Here is a 20990-nt window from a genome sequence, read left to right on the forward strand (position 1 = left end):
TCATAATATTGTTCTATAAAAAATGTGTTGTTGTGGCCTCTCAACTATTATATTCATATCTTAATATTTTCCCTATTTGATATTTGACTCGTTTGTAACTTCTAGTTTATCTGAAAGCCAGTGAAAGTGGAGAAAATCTTCTTTTCGAAACTGTGTGTAAAAAAGACAACTGTGTCGCTCACTGTAGCAGGCTTCTTCCTCCAGGAAATGCCAGCGGTTCCAGAAACCAGGACCTGCATGTCGTGGCTCGTCTCCTTGTTCTGGCTCAGGCTCTGCACTTGGCTCTGGTGGTAGTACCCTGGAAAAGGAAAGCAAACATTATATTGAGGCAGTTACACATGCAACAGAAATGTAAATGCTGCGGTTGTAGTACACTTAGATGAAAAAAATACATTTGATTTAGCAAATTGGCTTCTGAATATTGTTCTTGCTTATGCAGACTATTGAAGCCATGGGAATGTATTATTGTTATTATTGTATGTTTGTTTACATTGAAATAGACTGATCATAAGTAGGTTGCTCAAGCCATCGAGCTTTGCGTCAGTGCTTGAAAACGTTACACATTGGTTAGCATAATCCAGTCTATGGTGTACTGTGGCTTCATGGGGCATGTAAACATCTTGTTTCTTTCACTTTTGATTTGTCACTATTTGCAAATACACACACAATGTCTGAGGTAGATTTGGATGTCAACAAGTTCAAACATGTTGTTATTCTTTTTTATAGAACTGTGGGCAAGACACCTCTGCATGTAAACACCTGGCTAACCACAATAGGATTATAACAACAAAAAAATGATAGTTTTTTTGTAGTGTTGTGGAGAAAACCTCTGAAGTTGGGCCGGATGTCTTCGAGATCTTCACAACACTATGTTGACACTTATTTAACTTTCGAAAGAGTTCCAATAGAATAGAGTTAACTGAAGATTCAACAAGTTACAGTAAACACGAGTCGGCCCATGGAGTGACTACCTTTACAATGTTCACGCTTCTTTTTATACACATGTCTTATCAGTTGTTTTGGCCTTCGTGTGTGTGTGTGTGTGTGTGTGTGTGTGTGTGTGTGTGTGTGTGTGTGTGTGTGTGTGTGTGTGTGTGTGTGTGTGTGTGTGTGTGTGTGTGTGGCCTACATCCCAGTTTATATTTTAATTAGTGGAGTATCGGATGATCTCAGGTACTAGGCACCAGGAGAGTCTCAGGCTCTCTTTTTTTTTTATCTTGACTTTCTCCATTATGTAGGACACCATTATTCCTTCCACCATCTTGAATCCCCCTACTCAATCACATTTGTTTGACATTTCGACTTAGATCATTTGTAATGAAGTTTCGGCCCGAATCATTTTTGAATTAAGTATTTTTAATAGTGTTTTTGACATTCTGGCCTAGGTCACTTTTAATATTGTTTTGACCATGCTGTCTTTATCTGCCAATTTCCTTCCTAACTAAACGGGTACAAGGATTCCCATAATGAGAACATTCCACAGATGAACAGTTAGCATTTGTGTTTCTGAGCACATATGCTTGCAATGATTAGGGTCAGTGTTTCCGCCAGACCAGGGCTGAGAGGGCGTCCAGCCCGAGAGCGGGAGGGGGGGGGGTATCCCTTATAGATACTGTCTTTTTACGTTAGTTAACCGGATTTTTTGGCTCGGCTCTCTTAAAGCGCCGGCTGTCTCGGCTCCCAAATGGCTCTTCATGTTACCACAGTTTACCACGGAGCCTCAGTTTCGCCGCTGCGAGGCTCTGGTGCTCGCAGGTGCAGTTCACGCGCGTGCTCTACTAAACCCCCCCCCCCCACTCATCGTGTCCAAATCGCGCACGTTCCGTGTTGTCCTGTAGCAGGCACCTTCGATGTCGGGGAAACGATCTTCAATACTGCGAAAAGAATCCCACAAGATTCCCTTGTCCTTTTTCCTTTTTGTCATATCAAGCGTTAAAAGCTCTCGATCTTCTCTCAATTATTAATATTTTTGGACGCCCTCGGTTTGCGTTCAGGGCGTCCACGTTCAGGGCGTCCCGAGCTCCCTGGCTGAAACGCTGATTAGGGTGGTTATATAATCTGTTCAATACACACAAAGAATATCCCACAGTAGTAACTGTATTTTTTCTCATCATGCTTAATATTTTAAATAGTAATCCTGATCATTCTATCAATCTCTCTCCATAGTTATTATACTGTGTCTTCAACTCTGACGGAGATAATCTTGGTAAACAAATAGTTTCCTTTTTTAGCGATCTATAATCTCCTGTAATAGTACTTGTAAAATTCCTTCTTGAACAAAAACCTACACTGAGCTGTTGCATGCCACAAATCCGGAACGGTGCCTAGGAGCTTTAAATTATGTTAAAGATCTCCCATCATGCTATTTTTAGGCTATCAGATATATACAAATATATAAATAAGATATTTATGATGTGTTTTGCTCAAAATACCAAACAGATTATGCATTTTCGACATCCCTCATATCCCTCTATTTCAGCCCTGTTAGAGAAACGCTGATTCTCTTTTTATTTCCTGCTTTTTTTACACAATACTCTCTCCAGTACAGGTTAGCTCTGAGTGTTAGCGATGCTTGCTAATGTAAACAAAGACCATTTTACATCCAAAGCACGTTGCGCATTGTTACTGATAGCGACGTTTCTGATAGGGCTATGGGCGTAAAGCCAGCCCACATTTCGGATATTACGTCATATCGGACGCAAATCTGGATCAGCTCCGTTGTACCCCCGTTTTTAGAGATGTGGGTACGGAGGAAAAGAGAGAAGGTTTTATTTTCTGACACTTTGTGAGTTCCCTGGCACACCTGGGACACACATTTATGTATAAAAGACATCAAAAAGTGCATTTTGCATGAGAGGACACCTTTAAATCATCTTCATGAAATCTTACCATTATACCCTCCATTGAGGAGATCTCCCTCCTGGGTCACACTGAGGGACAGGGGCTCCTGCATCTCGCTGCCCAGCCCGCTGGTCAGACCCTCCAGCGTGGCCAGGTACTTGATCTTCAGGTCGTACGGCGTGATGTTGCTGTCCTTCATTGTGCGCTGGTTGAAGTCATTGAGGAATTTCTTAAAGACGTTGTTGATGCGGATGCGTGTCAGGAAGTTGCGCCGCTTAATGTTGAGGTTCAGCGACTCCGGGATGAAACGTTTGTAGCTGGAGGGGTGAACACAGAGATGTTTAACTTCCAATGCTTTGTAAAAGCAAAAATACTCTAAAACAAAATATCGTATATTAGTATTTCAACATGTATATTTTCTACTTTTTTCTAATGCTATTTTATTTCTATTTGAGATGTTTACATTTTGAATTATTTATTTCTAGTCTTTTAATTTCTCTAATGCCTTTTCTTTTTATGCTGATGCAACGCAAACATTTCCCAAACTGGGATCAATAAAGTACATCTTAAAAGTGTTTTGGACATTAGGAAAAATAAAATAAGATTTCTTAGAACCTATTGATGAAGGACTATCCCTCAATAAGCGGGTATTTCACTTCCTGTGTTAGTAAAACTGTTTTTGTGTGCCTTTGTGTTCTTTCAACTTTTTCTTTAGACTTTTGTTTGCAACTAGCAGATTTTTGGAACAACATGTGCATGTGAACAGAGCACTTATCTGAGGATAAGGATGGCATTAAAAGGCTGCCAATATCAATTTTAGATGTGGATGCTATTTTAAGATCTAAATTATGTTTTGCAACCGATTCCATGCCTAGTCTTACCAAGCTCTGAGTTCACCATGGGGACATTAAAACAATAACACTGGTGAGTTTCTGAGCCTGTACTTTTACTAAATGTATTGCAGTGGGACCTGTTTTTCCAAGTAGAGATGAAGATGCAACCATATAAATTCCATCAATGTAATTTAATTACATTTAAAAGATATTTGGACAATTTTCTTTCTGGCCTCAAAACGAAAGATTCCTTAAGATGAAAAACCAAAGCTAAGATATTCAATATTAAAAGACAACTTTTATTAAACCATGTGCCTTGGTATTAGCAGGAAGTGACAGTATACAGGTACCTTATAAGGTCAAAAATAATGGGATCAGCTTCCTTCCTCCCTTTACTTAATTAATTAAGGACCTGTTTTAATTTTGTAAATGACAACATCCTGCGAGAGCTCAATGGCTTGATTCCACGAGGAGGCCGCCATTTACATGATTGTGTAATCGACATACATGCTGATTATGGAATCGTTATCAAAGATAATGTTTTACCTGATTTCATGGGAAGCAGTGGGTGAGGACATATCTGCGGTCATGTTCATGTTGTAGTAGGTGATGGCAAGCACAGCCATGCCCAAACATTCATTTTCTATCTCGTGTTGGTCTGCCTCTGAGTGAGAGATCCTCAGTGGAGCCACGCCTTTCACAAAGTCATGCTGGCCCTGGGAAAAAAAAAAAGTATTTATATTTTACAGAGATACACCAAACGCATATAGAGATAAACAAGTTAAAATAATTGTTTTGACTGACCAAAAACTGATGACCAAATTAATTGAAGACTGCATTATTTGGAAAAAGCAGAAGGATTTCTTATATTTCGGAGATCTAACAAATTAAAGTAGGTTTATATTGGGGTAAGGAAACAGACATTTGAAAGAGTTAAAACTTCTTTCAGACCTTTCTGTATGTTTATGGCTTAAAATAATGTATTGACAACAGTGGCTCGAGACTGTCTAATTCTGAACTTTAATCTGCACTTCCTGGTATTGTTACATTTCCTCTCAGCTGTTGATGTTTTGAAACTGAAGTGTGAGGTTTGAGCTCTTAATCGGAATGATCAGTACATGTACTTTTAAAAAGAATAAATAAATGCTTGGGTAGATTCCAATTTGTCTTGCTGTTTGGTGTACAAAATATAATTTACACAGGCTACAGCCATGCTTAAAACACTCCTGTGATAATGTAAGATATGTATATATTTGATTGTTTATTGCTATTTTTCACCTGGGAAAACAGGTAGTCGAGAGAGGCCCCGTCCAGTAAGGGAGTTCCTTCTGGAGTTTTCTTGGGGCTGATTCCTCCTTTGAGTTTACTGATGCAGTGCCTCCACACTGGAGACTCTCCTTCAGTGGTGCCATGCCAGTTTCTGAAATAAAACCTGACAGGAGAGGTAAAGGGTTAACAGAATGAATACAGTGTGTGTGTGTGTGTGTGTGTGTGTGTGTGTGTGTGTGTGTGTGTGTGTGTGTGTGTGTGTGTGTGTGTGTGTGTGTGTGTGTGTGTGTGTGTGTGTGTGTGTGTGTGTGTGTGTGTGTGTGTGTGTGTGTGTGTGGCATTACTAGATAACATGAGTCAGTGTTCCTCTAGGCATATTACAAAGTTGTATTCATTTAAAAAGTATGTGAACCCTTTGGAACTACCTGGATTTCTGCATAAATTGGTCATAAAATGTGTTCGGATCTTCATCTAAGTCACAACAATAGACAAACACAGTCTGCTTAATCTAAAACCACACAAACAATTATATGTTTTTATTGAACACACCATGTAAACATTCAGAGTGCAGGGTGGAAAAAGTATGTGAACCCTTGGATTTAATAACTGGTTGACCCTCCTTTGGCAGCAATAACCTCAACCAAACGTTTCCTATAGTTGCATATCAGACCTGCACAACGGTCAGGAGGAATTTTGGACCATTCCTCTTTACAAAACTGTTTCAGTTCAGCAATATTCTTGGGATGTCTGGTGTGAATCGCTCTCTTGAGGTCATGCCACAGCATCTCAATTGGGTTGAGGTCAGGACTCTGACTGGGCCACTCCAGAAGGCGTATTTTCTTCTGTTGAAGCCATTCTGTTGTTGATTTACTTCTGTGCTTTGGGTCGTTGTCCTGTTGCATCACCCATCTTCTGTTGAGCTTCAATTGGTGGACAGATGGTCTTAAGTTCTCCAGCAAAATGTCTTGATAAACTTGAGAATCCATTTTTCTGTCGATGATGGCAATCTGTCCAGGCCCTGAGGCAGCAAAGCAGCCCCAAACCATGATGCTCCCTCCACCACACTTCACAGTTGGGATGAGGTTTTGATGTTGGTGTGCTGTGCCTTTTTTTCTCCACACATAGCGTTGTGTGTTCCTTCCAAACAACTCAACTTTGGTTTCATCTGTCCACAGAATATTTTGGAACATCCAGGTGCTCTTTAGCAAACTTCAAACGTGCAGATCAGAACACATTTTATGACCAACTTATGCAGAAATCCAGGTCATTCCAAAGGGTTCACATACTTTTTCTTGCAACTGTATAAAGGTTAGATTTATAAATATGCCCTGCTCTGAAAAACCATTTCTTGTTAATAATGTGTGTTGTCTAAACAATATAGGGGCCAATGAAAATACAGGATATATCAATGCAATCCCCCCCCCCCCCCCCCCCTGTCCCCACCTTAACCCACCTCACACACAAATGTGCATATACAGTATGCACTCTAAACCTCTTCTGTATATTGTTTCATGTTCTGGTATTTATTTATTTATATACTTGTTTTTGGCATTAAAGTGGAAGCCAAATTAAGATTTATTTTTCTAAAGGGAAACTTGATTTATACTGTGCACATGACAAACCCTGCAGACAGAGGATTAAATGTGACAAAAGTGTACAAATATTTACGAAGATTATGGTACTGTGGCCGGGGCAAATTAGATTATAGCAGGCTGTCACGGATTAGGTTATTAAAGGAGGCTTATGTTTATTGAAATATTCAAAAACCTCTTGTATTTTTGGGTGAACTACTTTAGACCTTACACATCCACAAACTCTTTACGAAGTTTTCTTTTGAAATATTTCTGGAGGAGATGACGTATGTTTGATTCCATAGATAATAATAATAATCTATTGCATTTCCATAGATGGGATTTTGGCATTTGTTGAAATTAGTGGAACTTTTAAATATTATTTCCATTTCCAGATCATCTATGTATACAAGTAGAGTTGACTATTGGTATGCACTAAACAAAAATCCCATAACATTCTGAAGCAGTGAAGATAACTCACCTCACCTCATCTCACCTCAACACAAATGTCAGAATTCAATCACTGGGCATATTTCTTCCCTTTTAGGTTTTGACCTGCTTGCCTGTTTTTGTTTTTTTATAATAAAGCTTTTCTTTTCATTAGACTGTGCTTTTCCGGCTAACCATCCTCTCTGTCTCTTCGGCCACACATCTGTAAATACCCTTTCAAGCCCCAACAGCAGAGACAGTGTAGGGCAAAACCCCATTAAGACAACATTTGAAAAATAATATATATTTAAAAAACTGAAATAGATGCAGTTCAAAATACAGCAACACATACCGGCATTTGTATGGCTAGAGCAACATTCCAGGGCTTAACATAGTAACAATGTTCCTGCTGCTGTATTTTCTAAAAGCCCCACTGTGTCTTAAGTTCAGCCTCACGTTCCTGTCAACTGGTGACACCTAATCCCTGTGTTTGTGTTAAATATTTGTTTATGCTAAAGTTGTTTGTGTATCCAGACTCGACCACAATGATCTCCTTGTTATGCAGAGGGTTACAGCAGAACGCAGGGCAGGCTTCAGCATTCAGCACAAATACACATAGTAGTACACACCACAGTTAGGCTCTATGCACTCGCGCTATTCTCTGCCTTCACTAGCTACTGTCAAAGCAGAGCAAAGTTTAAGAGGAAGTGCTGTTAACACCACAGTAATGTTTTTCTCCTCTTTGCATGAAATTTGGCCTAACATGTCAAATCAATTCTCTAAAGGGGGTCTTTGCTCTCTTCAAATGATCCCAGTGAGTCTCAAATATAACATTGCTGGTTAGTCTCATCAAATTGTTCCATCCACACAGTGTTTCAGACATATTTGGCTTTTTTCTCTTCTAATCCCCTTCAAAAATCAGTCTCTGTCCACAATATGATCTTATGATCATTATGGCCGGCGCTAAAACACTGCTGAGAGAATGTGAATTTGCAAAGGACCCAGTTGCATACAACTAAAGGAGCCCTATAGATAAAATAAAAACCAAAAATGTTGACAATATTTCAAAGGTTTAATTTACTCTACTAAAGACACATGTTTGTATCCTCAGAGCTAGACACGTCACTTTCTAGATTCAACATATACAAGCCTCACAATATTTCATTATTTAATGATGATTTAATGATGGGAAACAAACTTTCCTAACTTCCCATGTCTTTTTGGGTCATTGAGTAGGATATTATGTAATACCTGTTATGTATTCACATTTAGTCCCACAGTCTCCTCCAATTTGGACACAGCCTCTAAAAAGGCCCAAAGGGACAGCTACAAGAGTTATCCTAATCCAAATGGTATCCTTTCAACATGGAGGAACAGCACTTCAAGCAAACACATGTCAGCCACCTGAATCTCACTTCTGCTCACTACCCAGATCTCCTGTAATAATGAGAACGGTTGGAATGTAGATGGCCTGCTCCCTCATCACTTTAGGTGAAACATAAATTAGGGCTGCTTGATTATGGCAAAAATCATAATCTCGATTATTTGGGTTAATAATTGATATCACGATTATTAAAAACGATTATTAATTTAATTCGAAAACATCAATTTATTGGAGAAAATTACCCTGAACTTTACGTATAATTAAACTGAAAATCCAATTTGAAAAAAAAATGTATTTGAAAAAGAAAAAGAAAAAAAGTAATAATAATAATAAAAATATAATCGTTTTATTTTGATTATGTTGTTTTTGTAATCGTTGCAAGCCATGAATGTAATTGCGATTAAAATACGATTAATTGAGCAGCCTTCACATAAATCAATTTATAAAACTCACATAGCAAGTAATATGTGTTGGCCTGCAGGATATGGCACGCTGTTAGTTTGGTTTCGCTTTACCTACTGCTCATCCCACAAGAACAACACATTCCACATACCAGGAGCCAGTTTACAAAGTCAGGACTGAGCACTCCAAAGTACCTGCTTTTGCCTGTGGCTCATCTGGCAAAGCACAGATACCCTTTACTAATGTCGCAGGCTGGGTGATGGGTGTCATGTTTATCAATTTCATATTTCCACCATCTCAAACGTTACACAAAATGTGAGGTAAAAAAAGATTCAATTTAAGAAATGACTTAATAACATTACATGTCATTTGTTAGACGCTTTTATCCAAAGCGACTTACATACATTCAGTACTGAGGACAATCCCCACAGGAGCAATTTGGGGTGAAGTGTCTTGCCCAGGGACACAACGACATGCTGACTGCAGTGGGACTCGAACTTGCTACCCCCTGATTCGAAGTCCAGCACACTACCCACTGAGCCACAGACGCCACTTAATAAAGTTAAATGGAAGATTGAAAACTCCAGTGTCGTCTTACCTCATGCGATAGTGCAACTTGACACTGGTTTCATCTGTGATGGTGAACTCAAAGGTGGGGGGGTACCATGTGCAAGTTGTCTCATCGTAAAGGGCATATAGGTTATGGCACAAGGGAGAGATTGCTGAGAAGGAAAAGAGAACAAAGGAAAAAAGATCAATATTCAGACCAATTATTGTATTGGGTTTTGGGGTTATTTTACAGCCTTCTGTCCAAAGAGAGGATTTAAGAGCAACAGCCAACAATCTACTTATAAGATAAGTGAGAGATCATTTACAAGAAGCATGTCAATAATCTTACATAAGCCAACCACAGTCTGCTAACCAGTCAGCTACTATTTGCTGCGTAAAGATGGGAAAATGCTATTTCCCCAAGAGTGGCACTTAGTATAGTTCATAGTACAATATTTGATGCATAGCTTCAAAACTGTGGTTGCAATTTATTGCAGATTTTAACAACAGAATGGCAGCACTTCGAGGTAAGGCAGTGACACATGTTCTCACACAGAAGATAAGTTCTACTCTGTGAGATTGTTATTGAGTACAGTACATGTCTAATAAAGATTAACATTATTTTTAAGCTTTATACAATGTAATTTAAAAGGTGGGAATCTAATATAAAAAATGGTGATAAGGGTAATTTCCAACCGATGTGTCAGATACTATAATCACAGTTAACATTTACATTAGATTGTTCATTACAGGCAATAAACTGAATAAATAAGGAGAGGAGGCACGTCTTGATTTTGCCAGCTAGCTAACAGTTCAGTCACTCACAGCATTTCTTTGCAGCCTCCACACAGAGCTCCAATGCGGTGAAGCAGCCTTTGAAGTACTCTATCGGTTGCACCTCCTCTGTGTAAAAGTGGATTTCCAAGCCCCGAATGGAAGAAGGTGAAGAGGACAGTTGGACCCTCTTACTGGATCTCCTCATCTTCCCACAGAGTTGCCTGCTCAACTCCATCACCCACAGAGTTGGCATTCAGACACTGGACGAGAGGGAGAGAAAATGTTAGATTAGGTTGTACATTCAAAGTAAGTTTGGGAACTCAAGAAAGATGAGAGAAATGACAACATACCCAAAAGGGAAACAACTAAATATATATTTCTCTTACACACAAGTTACTGTAAGTCGATGATCTGTGGAATTGTAACCCTGTTATACAAGTAATTGCTTCTAAGGTGAACTAATATGAATACTTAACCCACATTTTTAAATAACCCACATTTTAGAGGAAATGGGTGGCTTTTAAAATAGACAATCTAGTGTGTTATAACCAATGTGCGTGTGTGTGTCTGTGTTACAGTAAGACAGAAATATTGATTCTGAGCTGAGCAAACACCAGAATAGGGTCCAATGTTCACTAACCTGATAACTTATATTAATACAGCGCAGTGCCCCAACACTGACGCAGACAGCACACAGATGTGTCAACAAAGTATAATTACGTCAGCCTGTCTACTGGGAGGATGACATCAACATGGAGGACAGATTGTTGCTGCGTAGTGACTGCGAGGAGTCTGGGCCTCACTATGGGATGGGTCTAATAGTCAGTCTACACCAGCTGCATAGCAAAAGCAGCATGAAAACAGCAGCAGCCCTTGTGTTGATAGCACTCGCACAGCTAAGATGCCAGCATAACCAGACACAAATATCACTTATCATTACACAGGCATCTATTCAGACTCAATGTCACACACACTCACAAGCATATACAAACAAGCATAACAAGAGGAGAAGATGGGAAAGAGAGGTATAAAACACAGACGGTGACAGACTGCTTGTTTGTTCTGTGCTATTACTATCATGTATTGCTTATCGCAGATCCTGTTAACACCATATTAGTTATAAAGCAAATCCAAATGAAAGCTATTTTTTTTTTTTTTTACCTCAATGGTGAGATTTGGCTTATGTGCCAATCCCCAAACATAACCACGGAGGAGCAAAGTAGTCAGCTTGGGGAGTGGTCAATGTTCTTAGTCATCCTTTTTCTTCATTCTCATGTATTACACTTTAATTTCTTGCGAAGCCATTTTTAATGAGTCATCTTTCTGCCTGTATACAGCGAGTGTCGATCACACAGTGAGGCCATTTCCCTCCCTTGTCTCTCTGTTACTACCTGAATTCAACTGTTGAATGTCACAACAGTTCAAACTCATTCAACATTTCAAACATATTTCTTACAAATGTGGGCATGGTATAAAACGAAAGCCATCAAGACACGATAAAAAGCTTGCCAAATACTACCTCCATATGCCTCTTCATTTTCCAAAGCAAGAACAGAATGCACCAAATACCGCAACAATAACTTTATTGCAGATTAATCAGACATTTATTTTTGTAGATAAATCAATTATTTGTAGTCATTCAATTGTAAAGAAGTAGCAAAACATTTGCATTATGAAGCTGAAACCATATCAATTCTTCCATTATCACTTTAAAAACCACTTTTATTGAAATACTCAGTAATGTTATGTTGGCAAGTGGTATAAATGTGTGATGACTATAAAAACTAAAAACCGTTGTTCTTCAGCCTAGACATGTTATACAGGTGTTGATAGTTTCAATGGACCGGAACTTGTATTAATGCATTATCTGGTGCTAATGCTAAACTATGTGTTGCAATAAATTATGATATACTGTGAATAACATGTACTATATGTTTGTTGGGTGCTTGTAAATAAATACAACCCCAACAATCAAACTCTTCTGCATCATTTCATTTTGCATCAGTTTACAGTTTCCCTTGCCTATTTAAGTCTGAGGTGCATTGCCCATCTGAACAGTTGAGAATTAAAGCCCATCACAAGGACAAAGTAGCTAAAGAAAAAGAAAGTGAAACGAAAATGAACCCCCCTCTCTCCATGACAACCTTCTCTTTTTGTTAAAAAACTTCCTTTTACAGTCAAACATTTCCTAAGGGACAATTGTGACTTAAATAGTTTCAACAGGAAACACTGGCCGAATGCAGCGTATCATAGGTTACTTACAGTTACAGTAGGTGTTTATTGAGTTATTGTTGAGGCTTAATTTATTTTACAAAAAGTGACAGCAAAGGTGAAGAGCTATAAACAAACAGTGAGCATGAAAACAACGAGTATCCTTTTCCATTAAAAGGGTTAAAAAAAAAAACAGGGAACACAATGGCAAAAAATTGCTTTTGATGTAGTGCATCAAGCTTTAGCCTATTAACCGTGTGTGTGTGTGTGTGTGTGTGTGTGTGTGTGTGTGTGTGTGTGTGTGTGTGTGTGTGTGTGTGTGTGTGTGTGTGTGTGTGTGTGTGTGTGTGTGTGTGTGTGTATCCTTTGTTGACAGGATTGTGTCTGATATAGTACAATATTTGGATTACACATTTGTATTATCAATTGCTCTTTCTGATCTGAAGTATCAATAATTTGTGGATAAGATCCAAAGCCATACGAACGTGACTAGAGTAGTAGTAACATTAGATATTCAGTGTATCACAAAGAAAGAAAACCAGGAAATGTTCACATTGTTGAAGATCAAACAAGTGAATATTGCCCTTCGCTTTAGAAAGTACTAAAATAATGAATTTCTTATCAAAATATGTGCTGTTTTATTTAGTGACACATATGATCATGAGCTTCTTCTTGTAATGTCACTGGGTAAATTCCAGTCCACAGAATACAATTTCAGCATTTTACCTAACTCCAAATGTTTCCCCTGATCCAAGACATAAGGACGAACAATAGCTTTCACTTTTTCTTTCACACTCGATAAGCAGCACAATAAAAGACTATAGACGGCTGGCTCATTTATTAAGACATTTCGCTTTCTCCACGAGTGGGCAATATCAAATCACATTGATAGCAGGAAAAGCCTTGAAACTCTTCTGATGGTGTTTTAGTATTCGACTGTACTTTAATCTCGTGTTAAGATAGTGTCAAATGTATTCATTCACTATGCCCACGTTTCTCATGGCGTTTGAGTATTACATTGCATCATATTGTACTTTCTTCCTGTAACTCACTGTATGTTCCAAATAAACCAGCCAATTACATTACATCGCAATAAAACGGCATCACACAGTGGATATGGATGGAGTGCCATGGCTTTCATGGCAAGCTGACGATCGTTGGTTAACATTAGCTTGCTAGCAAGTTATGAGTCTTAAATGGGCAAAGCAAACAAAAGCTAGATGTTTTCCCCACTTGACAACAGCGGGTAAAGATAAAAAACGAGCCAATGAGTAAAACTATCCAGAACACAGATTCCTCTCTCGATGGGAACATTTAGTAAAAGGTTATTTACTCACCTCGGAGCTTGGCCAGACAGCTGGCAAGTTACTTCCGTTTCGTTCTGTACATTAGACGCTCCCACCAAGTTGTAGCTCTTCTCTAGATGGATTTATAAGTATCGTGCCTCGGCTTCTTTATTCCGAAACTTCCCAATAATAATATTCAGTATCCAAAGGGAAAGAAATGTCTACTTTAATCCACTGAATGTGTTGATGGCCGGTAGCTTGAGACGAGAAAAAGCAACCTCTGTTCTTGCTAACCCTTCCTGACAAGTAACGGCCCATTCCCGAAAACAACATAATGGCCTTCTGTAGAATTCGGCTGCTGATTGGCTGTTCAGCCCGTCACTCAAGATGACGACATTAACCCTTTGCTGGATTCAGGCTGGCGTGTGTATTTTCATCACTGTTCATCTACTATACAGTCTATCTATGCTGAACCTATGGTTTTAACTTGTAAACCCTTTCATATGGAAACAATAAAACACATTTAAAGAACAAGTTTTTGAGTTATAGTTCACACTAAATCTTTATTCCAGCAATCTTTATAGAACTAAGAAAAATAAATGAAAATTCAAACATCTATATGAGCTTGTAGAATGTAAGTTATGTAACTGAATACATGTATGCAAGTACTGTACTTGAAGGCGGGCCTGGCGCCACGAGGGGGCAAAAGGGGGCATTGCCCCCTCAGTTGTATTCTTTGCCCCCTCACTTTGAGCATCATTCATCCATCAAAAAGTACAATAAATGTCACAATTATTAAATAACTTGAAATCATTATGTTTCCCCAAAACACGTTACTATGTTTAGATCAGATATGTGGGCAGGCAGTCAAGCAACGTGTAAAAAAGCCTCAACCCCAAGTGAGCTTGTAGTCTTAATGTTAGTTTGTATTTCGTGTGTGCTTAGCTGTAAACAGTCGGATGGGTGACCAAAACGTCCCCGTTTTCCAAGCAGAGTCCCCGTTTTCGGTGGCTGGTACCCGGTTGAAACTCCCGAAAATGTTCCCGTTTTTGAACATGCGTTAAAAAAATAGAGCAAGGTTAAATCAAATGTTACATGTCACTAAAAACAGTAACAGTGTTGTGCCTGTTTGTAGCGTTAGCGTATTTCTTCTTCTACTACTTCTTCTTCTTCTTTTGTCTTTAATGGCGAATCGCTTCCACTTGGAGCATATACCGCATATATATTGATTTATTAAATGTTTATATTAAATCCTTGCCTCAGACCAGTGTTTTTGAGGAACTTGAAGATCAGCTTGTTTACTTCATCTCTTGATTTACTTTCGTATATTGACTTGAAATCCATGTCCTTGATGTTATGTTGTTCCAGTGCAGTTTTCAGAATGAGTCTTTGTCTTTTATAATCCAGGCAGCTAAAAAATACATTATGTAATTTTTCTCCCCAATTTTCGGCGCCCCCGATGTGTTGATGCGCCTTTAGCATTCGCCTATACTGCATATGCCAAGGGCCGGCCCTGGTGAAAACAATATGACATCAACAAAAGATAAGACAGACAACTACAGATAGCACCACACATGATGGTTACTTCTTATTATTTAGGGCTGCCTGTATGGATCATACTGCCCCAAAGCGGGCCCTTTTACTAGAATAATAATATGTTATGTATTATATCAACCGTATTGTTACAATGAGCGACATCTAGTGAGGGATTTTGGAACACTGATTTGATTTTTCTCATGGCAGTTAGACTCTAGAGACAAACCAGGGGACTTTATTTTTATTTCTTAATCTGTGTCTGTCCATTTGGTGTAGTGTTTGATCCAATATTACATTTGGTTTATATATTAGTCACTTTCTTATGAAATGCCAGGTTTTAGGCCTTGATTTGAAAATTCAATCCTGAAAATAAAAAATCAACCAGATTAATGTTTCTTTAATCCTGACCTGACTAAAGTGGATAGTAAGTAAGTAAATCTGTATAGGAAGACGAGTTAAGGGATAGAGAAGAAAAGGTTATGGTATAATTACAGAGCCTGTCCATTTATAAATTGAGGAAATCAATGTTAGTCTGTTAACCAAAGTGCAGGCATCTATCTATCAACTATCTACTATCTATTATTAAAGATCAGAGGAAAAGAACAGAACGAGAGGGGTAAATCCAGAATAAAATAAAGAAGCAAAGAGATTGTAGAGCAGAAGGGAGGAAAAAAGCTTGGTGTGTCAATTCATTACATTGCCAGTATTTTTCGTTGTTGTGAAAAGAAATCGCCCCCTCTGATTTTTTAACAGCCCCCTCAGTCATTTCATCCTGGAGCCGGGCCTGCTTGAAGGTGATTTAACTTGAGTATTTCCATGTTATGCAACTTTATATTTTTGGGTTTAGCCCCACTACATTTGTCTTTAGTGCTCTAGTTACTTTTCACATAACTATTTTACATTATCCTCCTGTCCAGTGAAAACCATGTACTTCCAGATTTGTTGATATGGAATGTGTGTGATAATCTGCAGAATTAAGAGCTCATTAAAAGTTTATTTAGCTTAAGCTAAATAAACTATTTCAAAACCCTCCTGGAATGGCAAAAAATGCTTTGTAGCAAAGCTGAAAATATGCATCGTCACAAAGCTCATAATAGAGCTGTTTTTCCAAAACATTTTTGATTGGTTCTCACTGAACAGGGATGCTAGAAAAATATGATGATCTTGTCAAATATATTGTATCGCTGTAGGTTAAAATATCACATAGTAATAAAGGATTTCAAATTAGCACAAGCTTAAATATGTTAAGTGCCACATGTATGATATTCAAACACTGAATGAGTAGTTTTATTTTGAAACTTTGAGTACAAGTTCCCACCAAGTTGTACACTTTGCTGATGAGGAGTTTGCTTGAATCAGGTTTTAAATGCAGGACTTTTACTTGTTGTGGAGTATCTTCATGGGATGGTATTGGTTCTTTAACTTAAATAAAGGATCTGAATAATTCTTCCACCTCATGTCTGCATGTGCATTTTCATCACATAGGCATCTCAATCTGCTGAGAAGTTAAACACAGTTTTGGAGAAGTTGATGTAATATCTTTCAAAAGGACAAGAACAAGACAAAATAATTGAACGTAAAAAATATGAAGTACTATAGGGGAACAATTTCATGCAACTTTATGCATCTACTCCACCACATCTTAGAGGCAAATATTGTTATTTTGACTCCACTTTTCAAAATTAGTTTTCCAGCTTTAGACACTTCTTAAATTACAATCTACCCTTCCTTTCAAGTGATATCCACGTTTCTTCAGATTTTAATGAGATTTCTTGTCTGATAAACCAAAGGATTGTGTGTTCCTTTATGGATTAAGAAAACCACATTTCTTATATTTGAAACAATCAAATACCCTCTTGGATTAGCCGGAGCTCATAAAAGTGGATTTTTTTAGATATACATGGTTCTAAACAGACAGCATGCTATGATCATAATTTATAGGATCTGAAGATTAAAAAACTGAACTCTGGTTAAAGTAAGGACAACACCGAACATGCCCAATGAGTACTTTTGATATATTGGAGATTTTAAAGTGAGGCCTTAAATGAATATATATTGTTACTTTTACTATCTGAATACTTCTTCCACCAAGGACTTTGGACACATGGACTTGGCAGTTGTGCACATATTCTGACCTCTGCAGGGAGGGTTACTGCTCATACTTGCCATTCTGTAGGTTGGACGCAAATCGGTGGTTCCTTCCAAGGCTTTGTTTGAGCAATCTAAAACATCTTTGTGATTGTGTTTCCAAAACACTTCAACATGTAGTAATCCTTTAATCTGCCCTACAGTATCTCTTGCAAATGTGCATAACCGCTCTTTTGGATGAGGTTGTTTACTGGATTGCATTGCCAATATTCAAAATGTGTTTAGGTATACCAAGTCATGCATCATGACGTTATTTTGCATGCCATGTAACATTTGTGTCTCTTATGTAAAGGGGCTTTTTCAACAAAGAGAAAACCAACAACATCGGACATACAAGTCAAGGAGGTGTTTGAAAATATGTGACTGAATCTTTCCAGCAGACTCTCTCAGCTAAGTCCCACCATAACAAAGTAATGGAGTTTCCCTTTTAACTGCAAACTAAAGATCGCTCACAGAGACAAAGTCTATCAATTCACATATGATTTAAATATTTAGTTCCGTAATATATGACTCTGAAAAGCAGTATACAAACATTTGGAGCAGAAGTTTCCTTCCTGCAGGGCAAACACTCAGGGAGGATCGGAACAGTTTCAGGGAAAACTTACTGAGTGAAAAAATATTACAATAGTTTAATAACCCAGTTCTTAAGTTGTGTGCAGTGTTGGTCAGTGTCAACCCCTATCCTTTAGTACTGTTAGTGGACCCCTGTGCACAAAACCACATCAGTACAGCATTTCTGTGAGGTCTATAAGTGTATTTTATGGGCAGGTAAAGGCATGGACTCTGACCTTTGTGGAGGAAAGGAAACAACCTTCCTACTGTTACAAAAGAAACAAAGGATATAAACGTTTCTTTCTAACAAAAGACTGGGTGGTTCGTTTTAAGGTAGGGACTTTCCATGCCGCATCCCAGTCAATACAGTTATCCCCTTGCATTAAAAGAAGATGATATTCTCATAATAAAGTTGGTGTTTTCAATGGTTTTGTTGACTACCCTGATAGGTAGTGGGTTTGAATGCCTGACCTCACTTAGAAAATAGTTATACCTCTTTTAAGCAATGTTAGCTTCACTTGACGTTTAATGCTTTATTAACACAAGTTATGAATTGCCACAAATGATCAAGATAGCACAGGGTGAGTCAGAAAGAAACATGCGCATCAAGTCGAGTTAAGCAGATTGAGGTTAGAGTGGGAGAAAAACAATACATTTGTAATGACTCTTAGGGGATTTCCACAGTAGCTATACCGTTACAGAAAACATTGTAAGGACAGGTGCAGTGACCTGTGGTTTATCAGACATGACTCAAACAGTGCACTTATTATTCAAAACATGAAAAACATGTTTCATTTCAGCATGTTGACATCATATATCACAGAAAAATTGTGTTTTGATCTGTTCTATACTGATATCACATATTGAACATAAGATTCTCTTAAACAACAATGACTTATAACAAAATGGAGATGGAAAAATGGAGACAGCAGCTGTCATTAATGTGAGTCATACATTGTTGTTTTGATCATGTTCAACTATTCTTAGGGGGGAAATATATTCACTTAGTAATGAAACAATTAATAAAAGCTATGTTTTTTTTAATTAGACTGGATTCACTAAAACTTTTTGAAGTTGTCAGATGACATAAAAATGACACAGTTAAAGACATGTTATTTAGACCACAAAGCACATGACTAATAGATCTTTAGCTCCCTCTGTTGACAACAATGTAGAGTAACATTTTGTGACTACCTTCTGCTTCAGCCTGCAGACCAGTGCTCCGAGAGACGGAAGCTCATACAGTATATATACTAATGCTAAGTTAACTTTGCTGGTAATGCTAATCTAATGTAATGTTAAAACTGATCAGAATGAGCCTACATCCACTCAATAGTTGACTGTTCTTTGGCTATATCCTTCTGTTTGCTAGGATTCACTGGATATTCAATAGCAGAGATGAATAAAACAAATACAGGTTTAATGAAAACAAACATTTATTTATTTGAGTTAAGCAAAAGTTACATAAAAAGTGAAGATAATATACATTTTGAGTATAATGCTTCTTAGACTTAAAAATAAGACAATAAAGTACTTTTGAAAGCAAGCAACAGTCTACTTGCAGATTTAATAAGGAAAAACATTTTTAGAATAAATCACTTTAGTACTTTTGGATACTTAACAATGAAAACAAATATGTCTCTTTATTAACATACTCACACTTCATTGGTCATTGGTCCTCTGGCTGGTTAGCTGCACGCGGTTTGAATAACTGCACTCGTGTCAAGTTGGCAACCATCCTTCAGTTATCACAGTACTGTACCTTCGATGGGGACAGCATCAGCACTGTGATAACTGAACCAGGGAAGCCTGACTATTCTAGCAGTCCTTGGTTTCCTCGCATGTTGTATCTTCATCATTTAATTCTTACAATATAAATACTGTTCAGTTAACATACAATAGCTAATATAAGAACAGATTAATCTACAGAGTCACAGGGACATCTAACCTAACAATCCTTCTCTGTGTGTAAAAACGTTTTTATTAATATCCTTCCCATCAGTGATCAGCAGCACAGAATATAAAAACAATGCAATATCATGTTTGGGGAAATAATAATACCACTATAAAAATGTTTTGCAAAGTAGAGTAAAAACATACAACTACTCTCCATAGTTTGATAATGGGAACATTAAAAAACAGTCTTTATGCAGGATAATATGATCCTGATTATCCAGGATTCCTATATTTATGAACAGAGATTGGTTCATCAGTGAGTCATTCAAGTGAATGGAGAAAGCTATTTTTTGCCCTTAAATCGGGCCTGATACATGAGGTTGTATTTTACACAGGTATTTGGTCTATTGTGGTAAATGTTCTTTTAGCACAACAATTCATTTGGTACTTCAAAAACAGACTGATGTTCATTATATATGATGAAACTTCTAACTGCAAAGGTTGGGCAGTTATGAATAGACACATGCAATGTGTAGCCTACCTTATGCCCTATTGGCTGTGAACCTGTGATTGAAACAAAATGTAAAATACTTGCACATTTGGAGGACAAAGATTGCTTTACAGTATTAAGCATACTATCGTGTTAAATTATTTCGCAAACTATTTCCAAGTGAACATATTTTCATTCTTTTTTTGTTACCACTGGTACACAGAGGGCTCGTTAATGTTTAATCTCATACAATAACTAAGGGTACGAATACTTTTTTTTCTGAGCCTCTTTCCTGCTAAGACTGGATCGAGACAAACTACAGTATATTATTCATACCAACCACAAGGCCAAGTGACGTCAGACTTGTTATGATTCCTCTCGCAGGCTCCGCCCCCCTCCGCACGAGCAGCCTCTCGTGCAGTCCGGTGGCGTCTCTGGCCGTGGTAGCGTCTCCTCCTCCTCGCCAGTCTGCCCTCCGCACTTCATGTAAACAACTCCATTATCCCCGCTGCTCAGGGCCCTGGCCAAAAAAATGTCATGTCAGAAAAGGCAAAGCAACATATGCAAGTAACTAAATATGGCAGAGGACAAACATATTGCTAGGGAGGAATGCTCCGTTTGCCTGTAACAAGAGACCCTGTGAAGACAGCGCGTCCATATTGCATAAACCCTCAATGTAAATAACGGAGGAATGGCTTGTAAACTGCTAACCGTAAAGGTAACAGGCAGTGATTCTGACAAAAGGCTATGGTAGACAACTACTGTTTGACGACAAGAGCGAGGACTGAATTAAGCGCTTTGTTGCTGTTTTGTACC

At 38.1% G+C, this 20990-nt stretch overlaps 1 protein-coding gene across 1 annotated transcript in view; it reads right to left on the reverse strand.

Moving 5' to 3' along the window:
• jak1 (Janus kinase 1) overlaps positions 1-13886 on the reverse strand; it is a 35231-nt gene extending 21345 nt beyond the window's left edge. Inside the window, exons 1-7 of the mRNA XM_079671252.1 lie at positions 13604-13886; positions 10104-10315; positions 9328-9451; positions 4953-5106; positions 4221-4390; positions 2890-3158; positions 183-298 (exon numbers count right to left, since the gene is read on the reverse strand). Of these exons, the coding sequence (XP_079527378.1) occupies positions 183-298; positions 2890-3158; positions 4221-4390; positions 4953-5106; positions 9328-9451; positions 10104-10308 (1038 nt within the window). The 5' untranslated portion in view covers positions 10309-10315; positions 13604-13886. The remainder of the gene's footprint in view (positions 1-182; positions 299-2889; positions 3159-4220; positions 4391-4952; positions 5107-9327; positions 9452-10103; positions 10316-13603) is intronic.
• Between the last annotated feature and the right edge of the window lie 7104 nt (positions 13887-20990).

Source organism: Notothenia rossii (genome assembly GCF_949606895.1).
Source record: "Notothenia rossii genome assembly, chromosome: 1".
In the NCBI taxonomy this organism is placed as follows: Eukaryota; Metazoa; Chordata; class Actinopteri; order Perciformes; family Nototheniidae; genus Notothenia; species Notothenia rossii.